The 14,832-nt window shown below is 54.7% G+C and overlaps 1 protein-coding gene across 4 annotated transcripts in view; it reads right to left on the reverse strand.

Annotated features, from left to right (window-relative positions):
- LOC105471638 (solute carrier family 43 member 2) overlaps positions 1-14,832 on the reverse strand; it is a 57,195-nt gene that overhangs the window by 28,178 nt on the left and 14,185 nt on the right. For all 4 annotated transcript variants that reach the window (XM_071082092.1, XM_071082091.1, XM_071082094.1 and 1 more), the window contains one exon: positions 13,814-13,890. In XM_071082092.1, the coding sequence (XP_070938193.1) occupies positions 13,814-13,890 (77 nt within the window). The remainder of the gene's footprint in view (positions 1-13,813; positions 13,891-14,832) is intronic.

A 14,832-nucleotide genomic window follows, 5' to 3' on the forward strand; every position in this document is an offset into this window, starting at 1 on the left:
TTTTTTTTTTTTTTTTTTTTTTTTTTTAGACGGAGTCTCACGCTGTTGCCCAGGCTGGAGTGCAGTGGCGCGATCTCGGCTCACTGCAAGCTCCGCCTCCCGGGTTCCCGCCATTCTCCTGCCTCAGCCTCCTGAGTAGCTGGGACTACAGGCGCCCGCCACCGCGCCCGGCTAATTTTTTGTATTTTTAGTAGAGACGGGGTTTCACTGTGGTCTCGATCTCCTGACCTTGTGATCCGCCCGCCTCGGCCTCCCAAAGTGCTGGGATTACAGGCTTGAGCCACCGCGCCCGGCCTGGTCTCAAACTCTTGACCTCAAGTGATCCGCCCGCCTTGGCCTCCCAAAATGCTGAGATTACAGGCGTGAGCCACCGTGCCCTTCCAATATTTCATTTAACATAATTTCTTTTTTTTTTTTTTTTTTTTTTTTTTGAGACGGAGTCTCGCTCTGTCGCCCAGGCTGGAGTGCAGTGGCGCAATCTCGGCTCACTGCAAGCTCCGCCTCCCGGGTTCACGCCATTCTCCTGCCTCAGCCTCCCGAGGAGCTGGGACTACAGGCGCCTGCCCCTGCGCCCGGCTAATTTTTTCTATTTTTAGTAGAGACGGGGTTTCACCATGGTCTCGATCTCCTGATCTTGTGATCCGCCCACCTCAGCCTCCCAAAGTGCTGGGATTACAGGCGTGAGCCACCACGCCCGGCCACATAATTTCAAAGTAGGTTTGTGCTCTAAGATGAGCAAAAGAACAGACATTTTAAATCTCATAAGAGATTTTTTTTTTTCTTTCCTTTTTTTTTTTTGAGACAGGGACTGGCTCTGTCATCCAGGCTGGAGTGTAATAGTGTGATTTTGGCTCACTGCAACCTCTGCCTCCCAGGTTCAAGTGATTCTCCTGCCTCAGCCTCCCAGCAGCTGGGATGGATTACAGGTGCCTGCCATGACACCCAGCTAATTTTTGTATTTTTAGTAGAGACGGGGTTTCACCATGTTGGTCAGGCTGGTCTCGAACTCCTGACCTCAAGCGATCTGCCCCCCTCGGCCTCCCAAAGTGCTGGGATGACAGGCGTGAGCCACCACGTCCAGACCTTTTTTTTTTTTTTTTTTTCCACACTGTTCCTCTGAGTGAGGAATGAGGTTTCCGGGCCCTCAGTGTTGACAACTAACATTTTACCCTTGAGATTTTACCTAGAGATAAAGAAAGAAAAGATAACATCACTATACAAGAATCGCGTTGCATATTTGCTGCCTCTGTAGGGCTGGTGTGGTAATGACTGATTTTCCACCTCTCCCAGTTTGGTGGTTTTATTTATTTATTTATTTATTTAAGTAAAATGTCAGAAATGCAGAAATGCTGCACTTATTTCTCTTAAGACATTGAAAATAGTGGAAGTTTGCTGATTTTTAATTCTTCTTAGGTCCAAGCTGGAACTAGACTGTTACCAAAGGGGTCTGTTCAACATGCTAATTCCAGGCTGGGGGACCATCAGCAAACTGCAGTTAAACCTGTGGGCATGCATCTTCCAGAGTGGCAGAATCTCATTCCCATATGCCCGCCAAGGCTCCAGCTGTAGCTGTGAAAACCCAAATGTTTCCTGGATCCCGAGACAGCTAATAAGCACTCAGGACTGCTGAAGAGAGCTCCACAGCCAGAGACGCACATGGCCTGCTTCACACAGCCGACAACCCCACCGGAAACAACCAGTGCTGGCAGCCAAGGCCAAACCAGTGCAAAGGCGCTACTGAGCCAGAGTCCTGCACCGACACTACCCCAGACGTGACCGTCCTACCGAAGGTCCAAACCAGTGCAAAGGCGCTATTGAGCCAGAGTCCTGCACCGACACTACCCCAGACGTGACCGTCCTACCGAAGGTCCAAACCAGTGCAAAGGCGCTACTGAGCCAGAGTCCTGCACCGACACTACCCCAGACGTGACCGTCCTACCGAAGGTCCAAACCAGTGCAAAGCCGCTACTGAGCCAGAGTCCTGCACCGACACTACTCCAGACGTGACCGCCCTACCGAAGGTCCAAACCAGTGCAAAGGCGCTATTGAGCCAGAGTCCTGCACCGACACTACCCCAGGTGTCACCGCCCTACCGAAGGTCCAAACCAGTGCAAAGGCGCTACTGAGCCAGAGTCCTGCACCGACACTACCCCAGGTGTCACCGTCCTACCGAAGGTCCAAACCAGTGCAAAGGCGCTATTGAGCCAGAGTCCTGCACCGACACTACCCCAGGTGTCACCGCCCTACCGAAGGTCCAAACCAGTGCAAAGCCGCTACTGAGCCAGAGTCCTGCACCGACACTACCCCAGACGTGACCGTCCTACCGAAGGTCCAAACCAGTGCAAAGCTGCTACTGAGCCAGAGTCCTGCACCGACACTACCCCAGACGTGACCGTCCTACCGAAGGTCCAAACCAGTGCAAAGGCACTACTGAGCCAGAGTCCTGCACTGACACTACCCCAGAGGTGACCACCCTACCGAAGGGCCAAACCAGTGCAAACGTGCTATGGAGCCAGAGTCCTGCACCTAGAGTACCCCAGGCATGTGCCGCCCTCCTGAAGGTCCGCGCGGGTCGACGAGGGTGCACAAGTTGCGGAGGGCTGCGCAGCAAGGTCTCCTTCGGCTTTCGTTGTTTTAATTCTTTTATTTCTATAGAGACAGGGTCTCACTCTATTGCCCAGGCTGCGTGAACTCCTGGACTCAAGCAATCCTTCCACCTCAGCTTCCCAAAGTGCGACGATTATTGGCACGAGCCACTGCACCCGGCCAATCTTTGTATATTGATTTTGTGAAAGCTCTTTATGTATTAAAGACATTCACAGGCAGGGTGCAGTGGCTCCCACCTGTAATCCCAGCACTTTGAGAGGCCGAGGCGGGTGGATCACCTGAGGTCAGGGGTTCGAGACCAGCCTGGCCAACATGATGAACCCTCGTCTTTACTAAAAATAAAAAAATTAGCCGGGCGTGGTGGCAGGTGCCTGTAATCCCAGCTTCTTGGGAGGCTGAGGCAGAAAAATCGTTGAACCCCAGAGGCAGAGGTTGCAGTGAGCCGAGATCGTGCCACTGCATTCGAGCCTGGGTGACAGAGCGAGACTCTGTCTCAAAAAATAATAAAAATAAAATAAAGATATTCACAGTTCTCTATACTATGAATACATTTTCCTAGTTTGTCACTTAACTTCTTAATTCATGGTATTTTGTTTTGTTTTGTTTTTTGAGATGGAGTTTCGCTCTTGTTGCCGAGGCTGGAGTGCAATGACGCAAACTCAGCTCACTGCAACCTCCACCTCCTGGGTTCACGTGATTCTCCTGCCTCAGCCTGCCGAGTAGCTGGGATTACAGGCACGTGCCACCATGTCTGGCTAATTTTTGTGTTTTTAGTAGAGACAGGGTTTCACCATGTCGGCCAGGCTGGTCTCAAACTCCTGACCTCAGGTGATCTACCTGCCGTGGCCTCCCAAAGTGCTGGGATTATAGGCGTGAGCCACCATGCCTAGCCGAGGGTTTTAAAGATCATAAATAGGGTATTAACAATAGTTGCTATTATATGTGTTATGACTTAATCATAAGGAAAATCTTCTGATCAGGCTGTTCCTGGGCACAGTCAATGAGGGAAGTGTCCTCTGGCAGGCACCACAGCTTTGGGAGGAAGAAAAGGAAGCCAACTACAGGATAAAACACAAATTAGTATTCCCCTTTAAATAGATAATTAGTGTCACAGAGACAGCCTTTCTTCTCCCGTACTTGTTATTCTATTGTGGCCACACATTGACTGCTGTCAGGATGTTTACGCTTTGGGTTTCACTGGTCAAGGTCATCCTTCAGGTTCTCTTCAGAGAGATTTCATTTGACACAAATGCTAGGTACTCCCTAAAAGCTGAAACACACTTTTGACCACCTATTTAAAAACTTTTATTGGTCAAAAAACACCATGAGGCCGGGCGCGGTGGCTCACACCTGTAATCCCAGCACTTTGGGAGGTCAAGGGAGGTGGATCACCTGAGGTCAGGAGTTCAAGACCAGCCTGGCCAACATGGTGAAACCCCCGTCTCTACTAAAAATACAAAAAATTAGCCGGGCGAGGTGGTGGGCGCCTATAATCCCAGCTACTCGGCAGGCTGAGGCAGGAGAATGGCTTGAACCCGGGAGGCGGAGCTTGCAGTGAGTTGAGATCGCGCCATTGCACTCCAGCCTGGGCAGCAAGAGTGAAACTCTGCCTCAAAAACAAAAACAAAAACAAAAAAAACTTAAAGATTAGAAAAGTCAAGGGACTCCCCCAAGCTAGTAATGGTCAAACTGGGGATTCAAGCCAGGCCAAGTCTCTGTGCGTAGCCCCAGACCACGCTGCCTCTCTGGAGCCTCCTGTGGTCCCGATCAATACACACTTCAGTTTGGATCCCACGGCTTTTACATGTGCCTTATTAAGATCCAATCTGCACCCTTCAACTAGAGGTTTATTTTTCTTTTATTTATTTATTTATTTATTTATTTATTTATTTATTTGAGACGGAGTCTCGCTCTGTCACCCAGGCTGGAGTGCAGTGGCGTGATCTTGGCTTACTGCAAGCTCCACCTCCCGGGTTCCTGCCATTCTCCTGCCTCAGCCTCCTGAGTAGCTGGGACTACAGGCGCCCGCCACCGTGCCCAGCTAATTTTTTTTGTATTTTTAGTAGAGATGGGGTTTCACCATGTTAGCCAGGATGGTCTCGATCTCCTGACCTCATGATCTGCCCGTCTTGGTCTCCCAAAGTGCTGGGATTACAGACGTGAGCCACCGTGGCCAGCCTCCTTATTTATTTTTTGAGACAGAGTCTTGCTCTGTCGCCCAGGCTAGAGTGCAATGGCACGATCTCAGCTCAATGCAAACTCCACCTCCCTGGTTCAAGCGATTCTCCTGCCTCAGCCTCCCAAGTAGCTGGGATTACAGGCACCTGCCACCATGCCCAGCTAATTTTTAAAATATTTTTAGTAGAGACGGGGTTTCACCATGTTGGCCAGGCTGGTCTCGAACTCCTGACTTCAGGTGATCCACCCACCTCGGCCTCCCAAAGGCTGGGATTACAGGCGTGAGCCACCGCGCCAGTCATTTTCTAAAATTTGTTTTTTAGAGATGAGGTCATGCTATATTGCCCAGGCTGGAGCGCAGTGGCTCTTCACAAGCGTGATCCCTCTACTGAACAGCAGGACACTTTTGACCTGCTCTGTTTCTGACCTGGGCCGGTTCAGCCCTCCTTAGGCAACCTGGTGGTCCCCCACCCCCCGGAGGTCACCATACTGATGCTGAACTTAGCAGAAACATCTCATCAACACAGCACAGAACTCCTCGGCTCAACTGATCTGCCCACCTCATCCTCCTGAGTAGCTGAGACGACGGGGGATGCCACCGTGCCCAGATCTGCCCACCTCATCCTCCTGAGTAGCTGAGATGACAGGGGATGCCACCGTGCCCAGATCTGCCCACCTCATCCTCCTGAGTAGCTGAGACAACGGAGGGATGCCACCATGCCCAGATCTGCCCACCTCATCCTCCTGAGTAGCTGAGATGACAGAGGGATGCCACCATGCCGAGATCTGCCCACCTCATCCTCCTGAGTAGCTGAGACAATGGGGGATGCCACTGTGCCCAGATCTGCCCACCTCATCCTCCTGAGTAGCTGAGACAACGGAGGGATGCCACCATGCCCAGATCTGCCCACCTCATCCTCCTGAGTAGCTGAGATGACAGAGGGATGCCACCATGCCGAGATCTGCCCACCTCATCCTCCTGAGTAGCTGAGACAATGGGGGATGCCACTGTGCCCAGATCTGCCCACCTCATCCTCCTGAGTAGCTGAGACAACGGAGGGATGCCACCATGCTGAGATCTGCCCATGTCATCCTCTTGAGTAGCTGAGATGACGGGGGGATGCCACCGTGCCCAGATCTGCCCACCTCATCCTCCTGAGTAGCTGAGATGACAGGTGGATGCCACCATGCCCAGTCCCCATCTAGAGATTTCTTACATTCCTTCTGAAGCTCCTTTTACACCCATCTGCCCCCTGCCCTCACCTCCTGCTGGCCACCTTCGGCTGACCTCCCCATGGTCCAGCGCCACAGTATCGAGTGGGCTGGCATTTCCCGTGGACTCCCGTGGGTCATCCTCACATCTGGATCACTCCCCACATTTCCCCTCTCGCTCACTTGCTCCCCAGCTTCCCTGCCTCTGCCGGTCTCAGCTGCGCATAATGGCTATTCGGAAGCTGGAAGCTGCAGTGCCAGTGAGGACTGAGCGCTGAGCAGAACGCTAGTGCGGGCCTCGAGGGCTGGCGGAGGGGAAGCGGGAAGCCAGAGCTGTGCTGCAATGAGATGCCGGGGAAGACAGGCAGCAGACGCTGTTTCCTGACTCACCACCACACTCACAGGTGGGAGAGCAAGCCCCGCTTCCAGCCCTCGGGTGCTTCCCACTGCCCCCTTGCCGCCTCCGCGCGGGTCAGAGCTGGAGTGGGCGGCACCTGTCCTGCCGGCCCGGGCTGCACGGCCTCCATGCGGCCTCACTCACAAAGGGAAGCCCGTGACTCTCTCTCAGCCCCCTGGCTGCTGCATAAACAGGCTGGACTGTGTGACCTTCCCAGACAGGAAAACAGCGGCTGCAGGCAGCCCCTCCCCTGGCATTCTGGCCATAGAGCATGGTCACCGGACAGGAGTGCCCGGAGGGCCAAGGCCCTGGGACAGTGCGGACGGGGGAGCTTCTCTAAGATGCTGGACGTACATGCCTTTTGGCCCAGGGCAGGCCATGGCATTGCAGGCAGGCAGAAACAAGGGGCCACGGTGGCACCCCAGGCCCTGACTTTCTACATCCACGGCCTCCCGAGTCCTCCCTGGCCTGCAGGAGGCTGGGGGGCTGAGCGGTGGGTGGGGACTGGCATTCTGGCCCTTGGGTCCCTTCTAGAGGGAGCCTTGCCCTCAGGTGGCTGGGATACATACCCAGACTTCTGTACAACCTGCACAGGCCAGGATCCCGGAACAGGTGGACTCGGCCAGGCTGGGCTGTTTCCTACCCACAGCAACCAGGCATCTCCAAGCACACGCTGCCCAGAAGGTCCTTGTGCTCACCTTTCTGCTTCAGTGCTGAAGGGAGAGGAAGGGCATATGCTCCCCTCCCCCCGCCACCTCCCGTGCCTTCCCAGCCAGGTCCAGCCCTGCCAGTGCCACTGGCCTTTCTGTCCAGCCCTGAACGCGGTCACATGCTGCAGCGAATTCATGAGACAGAACCCTCAGATGGCAAATTCTCCCCAAACCAACAGCAAGCAGCTGACTGCCTAAGCTTCCCCAAGGCACGGGCCAGAAACAGAGGAAGGTGGGGAGGCAGAACAGGCACTGGGCACTGGCAAGTCCGGCTCCCCAGGTACTTAGACCCTCCAGAGCCGGCCGGGGGGCACCGCGGGACCCTCTCCTGGCTGCAGAAGCGGGATCTACTGAGCCGGGGCGCTAAACTCCTGTCCCTCTCTGGGGGCACCTGCCGCCCTGCCCTCCTCGCCAGGATCTGAAGAGGGATCCTCTTCACTTCCCTCAGATCCCAACTCCCATGAAATCATGTCTTCCTCAGGTTTAAAGTCAGACTTGAAGAAATCAAAAGGGGAAAGCCACAGAGAAATGTTTCATCAGGGAGCCTGGCAACATTTTGAAACCTCCTTTTCCGTGTGGTTTCTGCTCAGAACTCCCCGTCCCACCCACGGACACAGGGGTCAGCGTAATGGAGTGGAAATGGCAGGTTCACAATTTTGGCCGCAGCTGCTGCCATCTCTAAGCAACCCAGGCTCTGGGTTGGAGGGTGGCAACCCAAAGATGCGGCCTCAGCTGCCGGCCGTGTTTGTGCTGCAGCCGATGAAGCGAGCGCAAAGGGCCGTACGAACGTGAGGCGTTGAGCAAACATGGAGAGTGCCATCCAGATGTCCCGCGGGAGGCTGTGGCTCCACACCATGGGGAGTGCTCTGCCCCCGAGGAGTGACCTGGCGTCCGCCCTCCATGGATGCTACATGGTGGCCCAGGCCCCGTGCCGCAGGGCCCTGGGAGAGCCTGCACTGGCTACTGGGCAGCCTACGGACATGAGAGCCACCCTTGCCCCTCAAAGCCTCCACTTGGGAAGGAAAAGCCACCACGGGGGCCGACTTCTTGGGCCCTGGAAGGAGGGCTCGCGGCCGTCTCCTCCTGGACTATGAGGAAAAGGCGTGTGCCCACTTGGAGCCCCCTCTCCACCAGCGGGGGTAACAGCTCGCAGCCCCTGGTCATCGGTATTTAGACCAGAGCCCACGCAGCACAGAGCCCCCTGGGACCCAGGAAGTCCCCAAATTAAGGCTTCCATGGCAACGCCATCCCCCTGATTCTTAGGTTATCACAGAGCTATTATCCACGGCCCCAACATGGTTGTTGAAGATTGGAGGTAGAAATTCCTTTTTTGGGCCGGGCGCGGTGGCTCAAGCCTGTAATCCCAGCACTTTGGGAGGCCGAGACGGGCGGATCACGAGGTCAGGAGATCGAGACCATCCTGGCTAATATGGTGAAACCCCATCTCTACTAAAAATACAAAAAACTAGCCGGGCGAGGTGGCGGGCGCCTCTAGTCCCAGCTACTCGGGAGGCTGAGGCAGGAGAATGGCGTAAACCCGGGAGGCGGAGCTTGCAGTGAGCTGAGATCCGGCCACTGCACGCCAGCCTGGGCGACAAAGCGAGACTCCGTCTCAAAAAAAAAAAAAAAAAAAAAAAAATTCCTTTTTTGTTGTTGTTGTTGTTGAGACGGAGTCTCGCTCTGTCACCCAGGCTGGAGTGCGGTGGCGCGATCTCGGCTCACTGCAAGCTCCGCCTCCCGGGTTCACGCCATTCTCCTGCCTCAGCCTCCTGAGCAGCTGGGACTACAGGCGCCCGCCACCTCACCTGGCTAATTTTTTCTGCATTTTTAGTAGAGATGGGGTTTCACCAGGTTAACCAGGATGGTCTCGATCCCCTGACCTCGTGATCCGCCCGCCCCGGCCTCCCAAAGTGCTGGGATTACAGGCTTGAGCTGCCGCGCCCGGCCGGAGTTAGAAATTCCTAAAGGCGACCCTGGAGACTCCTTTGTCCCCAAAATTAGAACATGGGTGGGAGACACACACAGAAAGTGCCATTGTGCCCCGAGCTTGGCGTCTCCGGGAGCCCATGCCGACAGTTCTGCTTTCCAAAGGCCTGGGTTGTCTCGGAATGAGATTCCGCTCTGCTCAGCAGAAGCCCTGCTCAGCCCAAGGGGGTTGCTCAACTGTTTCGGCCTGTCCTCCCTGACCTCATTTCCCTCTCGGGGTCTGTTCTCAAGGAGCCGGCACTGGAGCCCTCATCAGAGGCCTCACGGGACAGGGGAATGCCCACGGAGCTCCCTCCAGCCCTGGGGGAGGGGGAAAGAGACGACTTAGAAGGAGGGCTGGCCCCGCAGCCAGAGGGTGTGGGTGTGAAGGGTGGGTGTCAGCACATGCCCTCAGATGAGGAACAGTGACGTAGCAGCTTCTTGGGGCCTCTAGACCGAGGGTTGGCAAACTTTTTCCATAAAGGGCCAGACAGTAGACTTTTTTTTTTTTGAGTCAGAGTCTCGCTCTGTCACCCAGGCTGGAGTGCAGTGGTACAATCTCAGCTCCCTGCCACCTCCGCCTCCCGGGTTCAAGCGATTCTCCTGCCTCAGCCTCCTGAGTAGCTGGGATTACAGGCACCCGCCACCACGTCTGGCTAATTTTCGCATTTTTAGTGGAGACGAGGTTTCACCATGTTGGCCAGGCTGGTCTCAAACTCATGAGCTCAGGTGATCCACCCGCCTTCAGCCTCCCAAAGTGCTGGGATTACAGGCGTGAGCTACTGTGCCTGGCCTTTACAAGCCATATGGTCTCTGTCACAACTGCGTAACTCTCCTGCTATAGCACAAAAGCAGCCACAGACAGGAGCAAACAGGCACAGCTCTGCCCCATGAAGCTTTGTTTACAAAAACAGGCGGTGGTATGGGTTTGGCCTAGCAATGGTGGTTTGCTGACCCCTGCTCTAGCTGAAAAAATGAAAACCCTGAAGAACAAACCAGCAGCCTCCCTTAGACAGACCTCTCATAGCCAAACACTTTAAATGGTGATCAGGTCACTCTCTTGCCTGGTCACTATCTAGCCTGTGTAGCTTTTTGTCTCCAGTGGGAGAGCGAAGAGTGAATAGAAACGCTCCTGCCACAGTGGTTTGTGTGGGTTTTTTTTTTTTTTTCTTTTCTTTTTTTTTTTTGAGACGGAGTCTTGCTCTGTAGCCCAGGCTGGAGTGCAGTGGCCGGATCTCAGCTCACTGCAAGCTCCGCCTCCCGGGTTCACGCCATTCTCCTGCCTCAGCCTCCCAAGTAGCTGGGACTACAGGCGCTGCCACCACCCCCGGCTATTTTTTTGTATTTCTTAGTAGAGACGGGGTTTCACCGTGTTAGCCAGGATGGTCTCGATCTCCTGACCTCGTGATCCGCCCATCTCGGCCTCCCAAAGTGCTGGGATTACAGGCTTGAGCCACTGCGCCCGGCCTTTTTTTTCTTTTTTTTTTTTTTTTTTTGAGATGGAGTCTTGCGCTGTGGCCCAGGCTGGAGTGCAGTGACCGGATCTCGGCTCACTGCAAGCTCCGCCTCCCGGGTTCACGCCATTCTCCTGCCTCAGCCTCCCGAGTAGCTGGGACTACAGGCGCCTGCCACCTCGCCCGGCTAGGTTTTTTTTTGTATTTTTCAGTAGAGACGGGGTTTCACCGTGTTAGCCAGGATGGTCTCGATCTCCTGACCTCGTGATCCGCCCGTCTCGGCCTCCCAAAGTGCTGGGATTACAGGCTTGAGCCACCGCGCCCGGCCTTTTTTTCTTTTTGAGATGGAATCTGACTCTGCCACCCAGGCTGGAGTGCAGTGGTGCGATCTCAGCTCACTGCAACCTCTGCCTCCCGGGTTCAAGCAATTCTCCCGCCTCAGCCTCCCGAGTAGCTGGAATTACAGGTGCCCACCACCATCCCAGGCTAATTTTTGTATGTTTAGTACAGATGGGGTTTCACCATGTTGGCCAGGCGGGTCTTGAACTCCTGGCCTCAGGTGATCCACCTGCCTCGGCCTCCCAAAGTGCTGGGATTACAGGCGTGAGTCACCGCGCCTGGCCACCACAATGGTTTTTAGCCTTCACACGGACCTGCCAGAGGCCAGTGAAAGTAATGGACCCTCCCCTCCAGAAAGACACAGCTGAGAGCGGCACCTACACACGATTTGTTGGCACGGAATTTCAAGGGTGTGCACAGCCCTCCTGAAACTTATTCAGGGACCATGTAGAGACCTGAAAACCCCAGGGTAAGATCTCTTGCTCACTCGGGAACAACACTAGTTTCTCTGTATTTGAAAGAGCTCTTACAAGTCACTAAATACTAATAATAATAAAATCAAGAGCACTGTAGAAAAATAGACAAATGGGGGCCGGGCGCGGTGGCTCACGCCTATAATCCCAGCACTTTGGGAGGCCGAGGCGGGCGGATCACAAGGTCAGGAGATCGAGACCACGGTGAAACCCCGTCTCTACTAAAAATACAAAAAATTAGCCGGGCGCGGTTGTGGGCGCCTGTAGTCCCAGCTACTCGGGAGGCTGAGGCAGGAGAATGGCGTGAACCCGGGAGGCGGAGCTTGCAGTGAGCCGAGATCGCGCCACTGCACTCCAGCCTGGGCTGGGCGACAGAGCGAGACTCCGTCTCAAAAAAAAAAAAAAAAAAAAAAAGAATAACGCTGGTATATGCAGATCTTTTAAATAATGAAGAAACATATTTCAAACTGAAGACAGGCTTATAGAATTTTTTTTTTTTTGAGGCAGAGTCTCACTCTGTCACCCAGGCTGGAGTGCAGTGGCGCGATCTCGGCTCCCGGCAAGCTCTGCCTCCCAGGTTCACGCCATTCTCCTGCCTCAGCCTCCCCAGTAGCTGGGACTACAGGCGCCGCCACCACACCCCGCTAGTTTTTTTGTATTTTTTTTAGTAGAGACGGAGTTTCACCATGTTAGCCAGGATGGTCTCGATCTCCTGACCTCGTGATCCGCCCGTCTCGGCCTCCCAAAGTGCTGGGATTACAGGCTTGAGCCACCGTGCCCGGCCCTTTTTTTTTTTTTTTTTTTAAGCGGAGTTTTGATCTTGTTGCCCAGGCTGGGGTGCAATGCCGCGGTCTCGGCTCACCGCAACCTCTACCGTCCAGGTTCAAGCGATTCTCCTGCCTCAGTCTCGCCCCTTTTTTTTTTTTTTTTTTTTTGAGACGGAGTCTCACGCTGTCGCCCAGGCTGGAGTGCAGTGGCGCGATCTCGGCTCACTGCAAGCTCCGCCTCCCGGGTTCACGCCATTCTCCTGCCTCAGCCTCCTGAGTAGCTGGGACTACAGGCGCCCACAACCGCGCCCGGCTAATTTTTTGTATTTTTAGTAGAGATGGGGTTGCACTGTGGTCTCGATCTCCTGACCTTGTGATCCGCCCGCCTCGGCCTCCCAAAGTGCTGGGATTACAGGCTTGAGCCACCGCGCCCGGCCGTCTCGCCCCTTTTTTGACTTTCTTTCAACCCCACCTTCCTTCTGCCTCCCCCACATCAAGCAGCAGCACATTTTGTGATTTCCGGAGGCTTCCAACAAGGGGGTGCTCAGTACCCCGAGGAAACATCTCGCCCAGGCGACTGTCTGTGCCTGGGCACGGAGGAAAACAAGAGGAGGAGAAGCCCAGGTGTTCCCCTGCGTTTTCCATCTGGCTCTGGGCAAAGGCAAAGTTTGGGGCAGTTCCATGGGAGGCTGGCGTTCAGGCTGCCACGAGCCGAAGCTCCCAGAGACCCTGATGACAGCTGCCGAGGAAAACAGGAAAAGAAAGTGGGCGGCAGGCCGGGCGCGGTGGCTCACGCCTGTAATCCCAGCACTTTGGGAGGCCGAGACGGGCGGATCACGAGGTCAGGAGATCGAGACCATCCTGGCTAACACGATGAAACCCCGTCTCTACTAAAAATACAAAAAATTAGCCGGGCAAGGCGGCGGGCGCCTGTAGTCCCAGCTACTCAGGAGGCTGAGGCAGGAGAATGGCCTGAACCCGGGAGGCGGAGCTTGCAGTGAGCTGAGATCCGGCCACTGCACTCCAGCCTGGGTGACAGAGCGAGACTCCATCTCAAAAAAAAAAAAAAAAAAAAAAAAAAAAAGAAAGTGGGTGGCAGTGTTTTGTCTTCCTGCCTTCCTCGGGCACATGGCTACTGAGCTGCTTCCTCAGCGTCAAAGCCCAGGTCAGAAGGCAGGGAATGTCCGCCGGGTGCGGTGGCTCACGCGGGTCATCCCAGCACTTTGGGAGGCCGAGGCGGGTGGATCACCTGAGGTCAGGAGTTCGAGACCAGCCTGACCAACATGGAGAAACCCCGTCTGTACTAAAAATACAAAAATTAGCCAGGCGTGGTGGCGGGCGCCCATAGTCCCAGCTACTCGGGAGGCTGAGGCAGGAGAATCGCTTGAACGTGGGAGGCAGAGGTTGCAGCGAGCTGAGATCACGCCACTGCACTCCAGCCTGGGCGACAGAGCAAGACTTCGTCTCAGAAACAAAAAAAACAAAAAGGCAAGGGATTGTGAGAGCCACGCCCTGCTGCCTGTAGGGACCTCAGCCAAGGAGGCCCTGCCAGGCTCTGCTGCCAGGACACCTCATCCATAGCCCCTTTACAGTTTGGGACACCCAGGCACACGCAGGCACATGGAAGGCAAGGACACAGAAACCAGTCAAAGCAGCCTCAAATTTAGAAGCGGATTACTGAACTGCAGAGCTTTAAAAAGTCCGTACTCACTGTTAATGAGGTGAAGGTCATACACATCCCACCAAAGCCATTCAGAGCCAGGGCAATGAAGATGAGCACGGAGAGAGCTATAGGGAAACGGAAAGCTCATGAGTGGAAACCCCAGCCGAGCTCCCGGGAAGCCGAGACCGGCCCAGAGTCCTGGGCGGTGCAGGCTCCCAGTAAATCCAGTAAATGCAGGCCGGGGTTAGTACCTGACATCTGGGGAGTGGAAGTGACCCTTTCTCACCCCCTCCTCTGCCTACTTCTTTTTCTTTTTTCTTTTTTAATTGAGATGGAGTTTTGCTCTTGTCACCCAGGGTGGAGTGTAGTGGCACCATCTTGGCTCACTGCAACCTCTGACTCCCGGGTTCAAGTGATTCTCCTCCCTCAGCCTCCCAAGTAGCTGGGATTACAGGCATGCACCACCATGCCCGGCTAATTTTTGTATGTCACGCCATGTTGGCCAGGCTGGTCTCGAACTCCTGGCCTCAGGTGATCTCCCCGTCTTAGCCTCCCAAAGTGCTAAGATTACAGGCGTGAGCCAGCACGCCCGGCCTCCTCTTGCCTATTTCACAGAGCTTGGGCTCTTGCAAAAGGTGCACACCTATCTTCTTTTCTCCAATTAATAGTAGCAGTGTCCAGGCAGTGACTCACGCCTAGAAATCCAACACTTCGGAAGGCTGAAGCAGGAGAATTGCTTGAGCCCAGGGGTTCTAGAACAGCCGGGAGGCCGGGCACAGTGGCTCATGCCTGTAATCCCAGCACTTTGGGAGGCCAAGGCAGGCGCATCACCTGAGGTCAGGAGTTCAAGACCAGCCTGACCAACATGGAGAAACCCCATCTCTACTAAAAATACAAAATTAGCCGGGCGTGGTGGCGCATGCCTGTAATCCCAGCTACTCCAGAGGCTGAGGTAGGAGAATGGCTTGAACCTGGGAGGCGGAGGTTGCTGTGAGCCGAGATGGCGCCATTGCACTCCAGCCTGGGAAACAAGAGCAAAACTCGCTTCAAAAAAAAAAGAACAGCCC

Source organism: Macaca nemestrina, chromosome 17, assembly GCF_043159975.1.
Source record: "Macaca nemestrina isolate mMacNem1 chromosome 17, mMacNem.hap1, whole genome shotgun sequence".
NCBI lineage: Eukaryota > Metazoa > Chordata > Mammalia > Primates > Cercopithecidae > Macaca > Macaca nemestrina.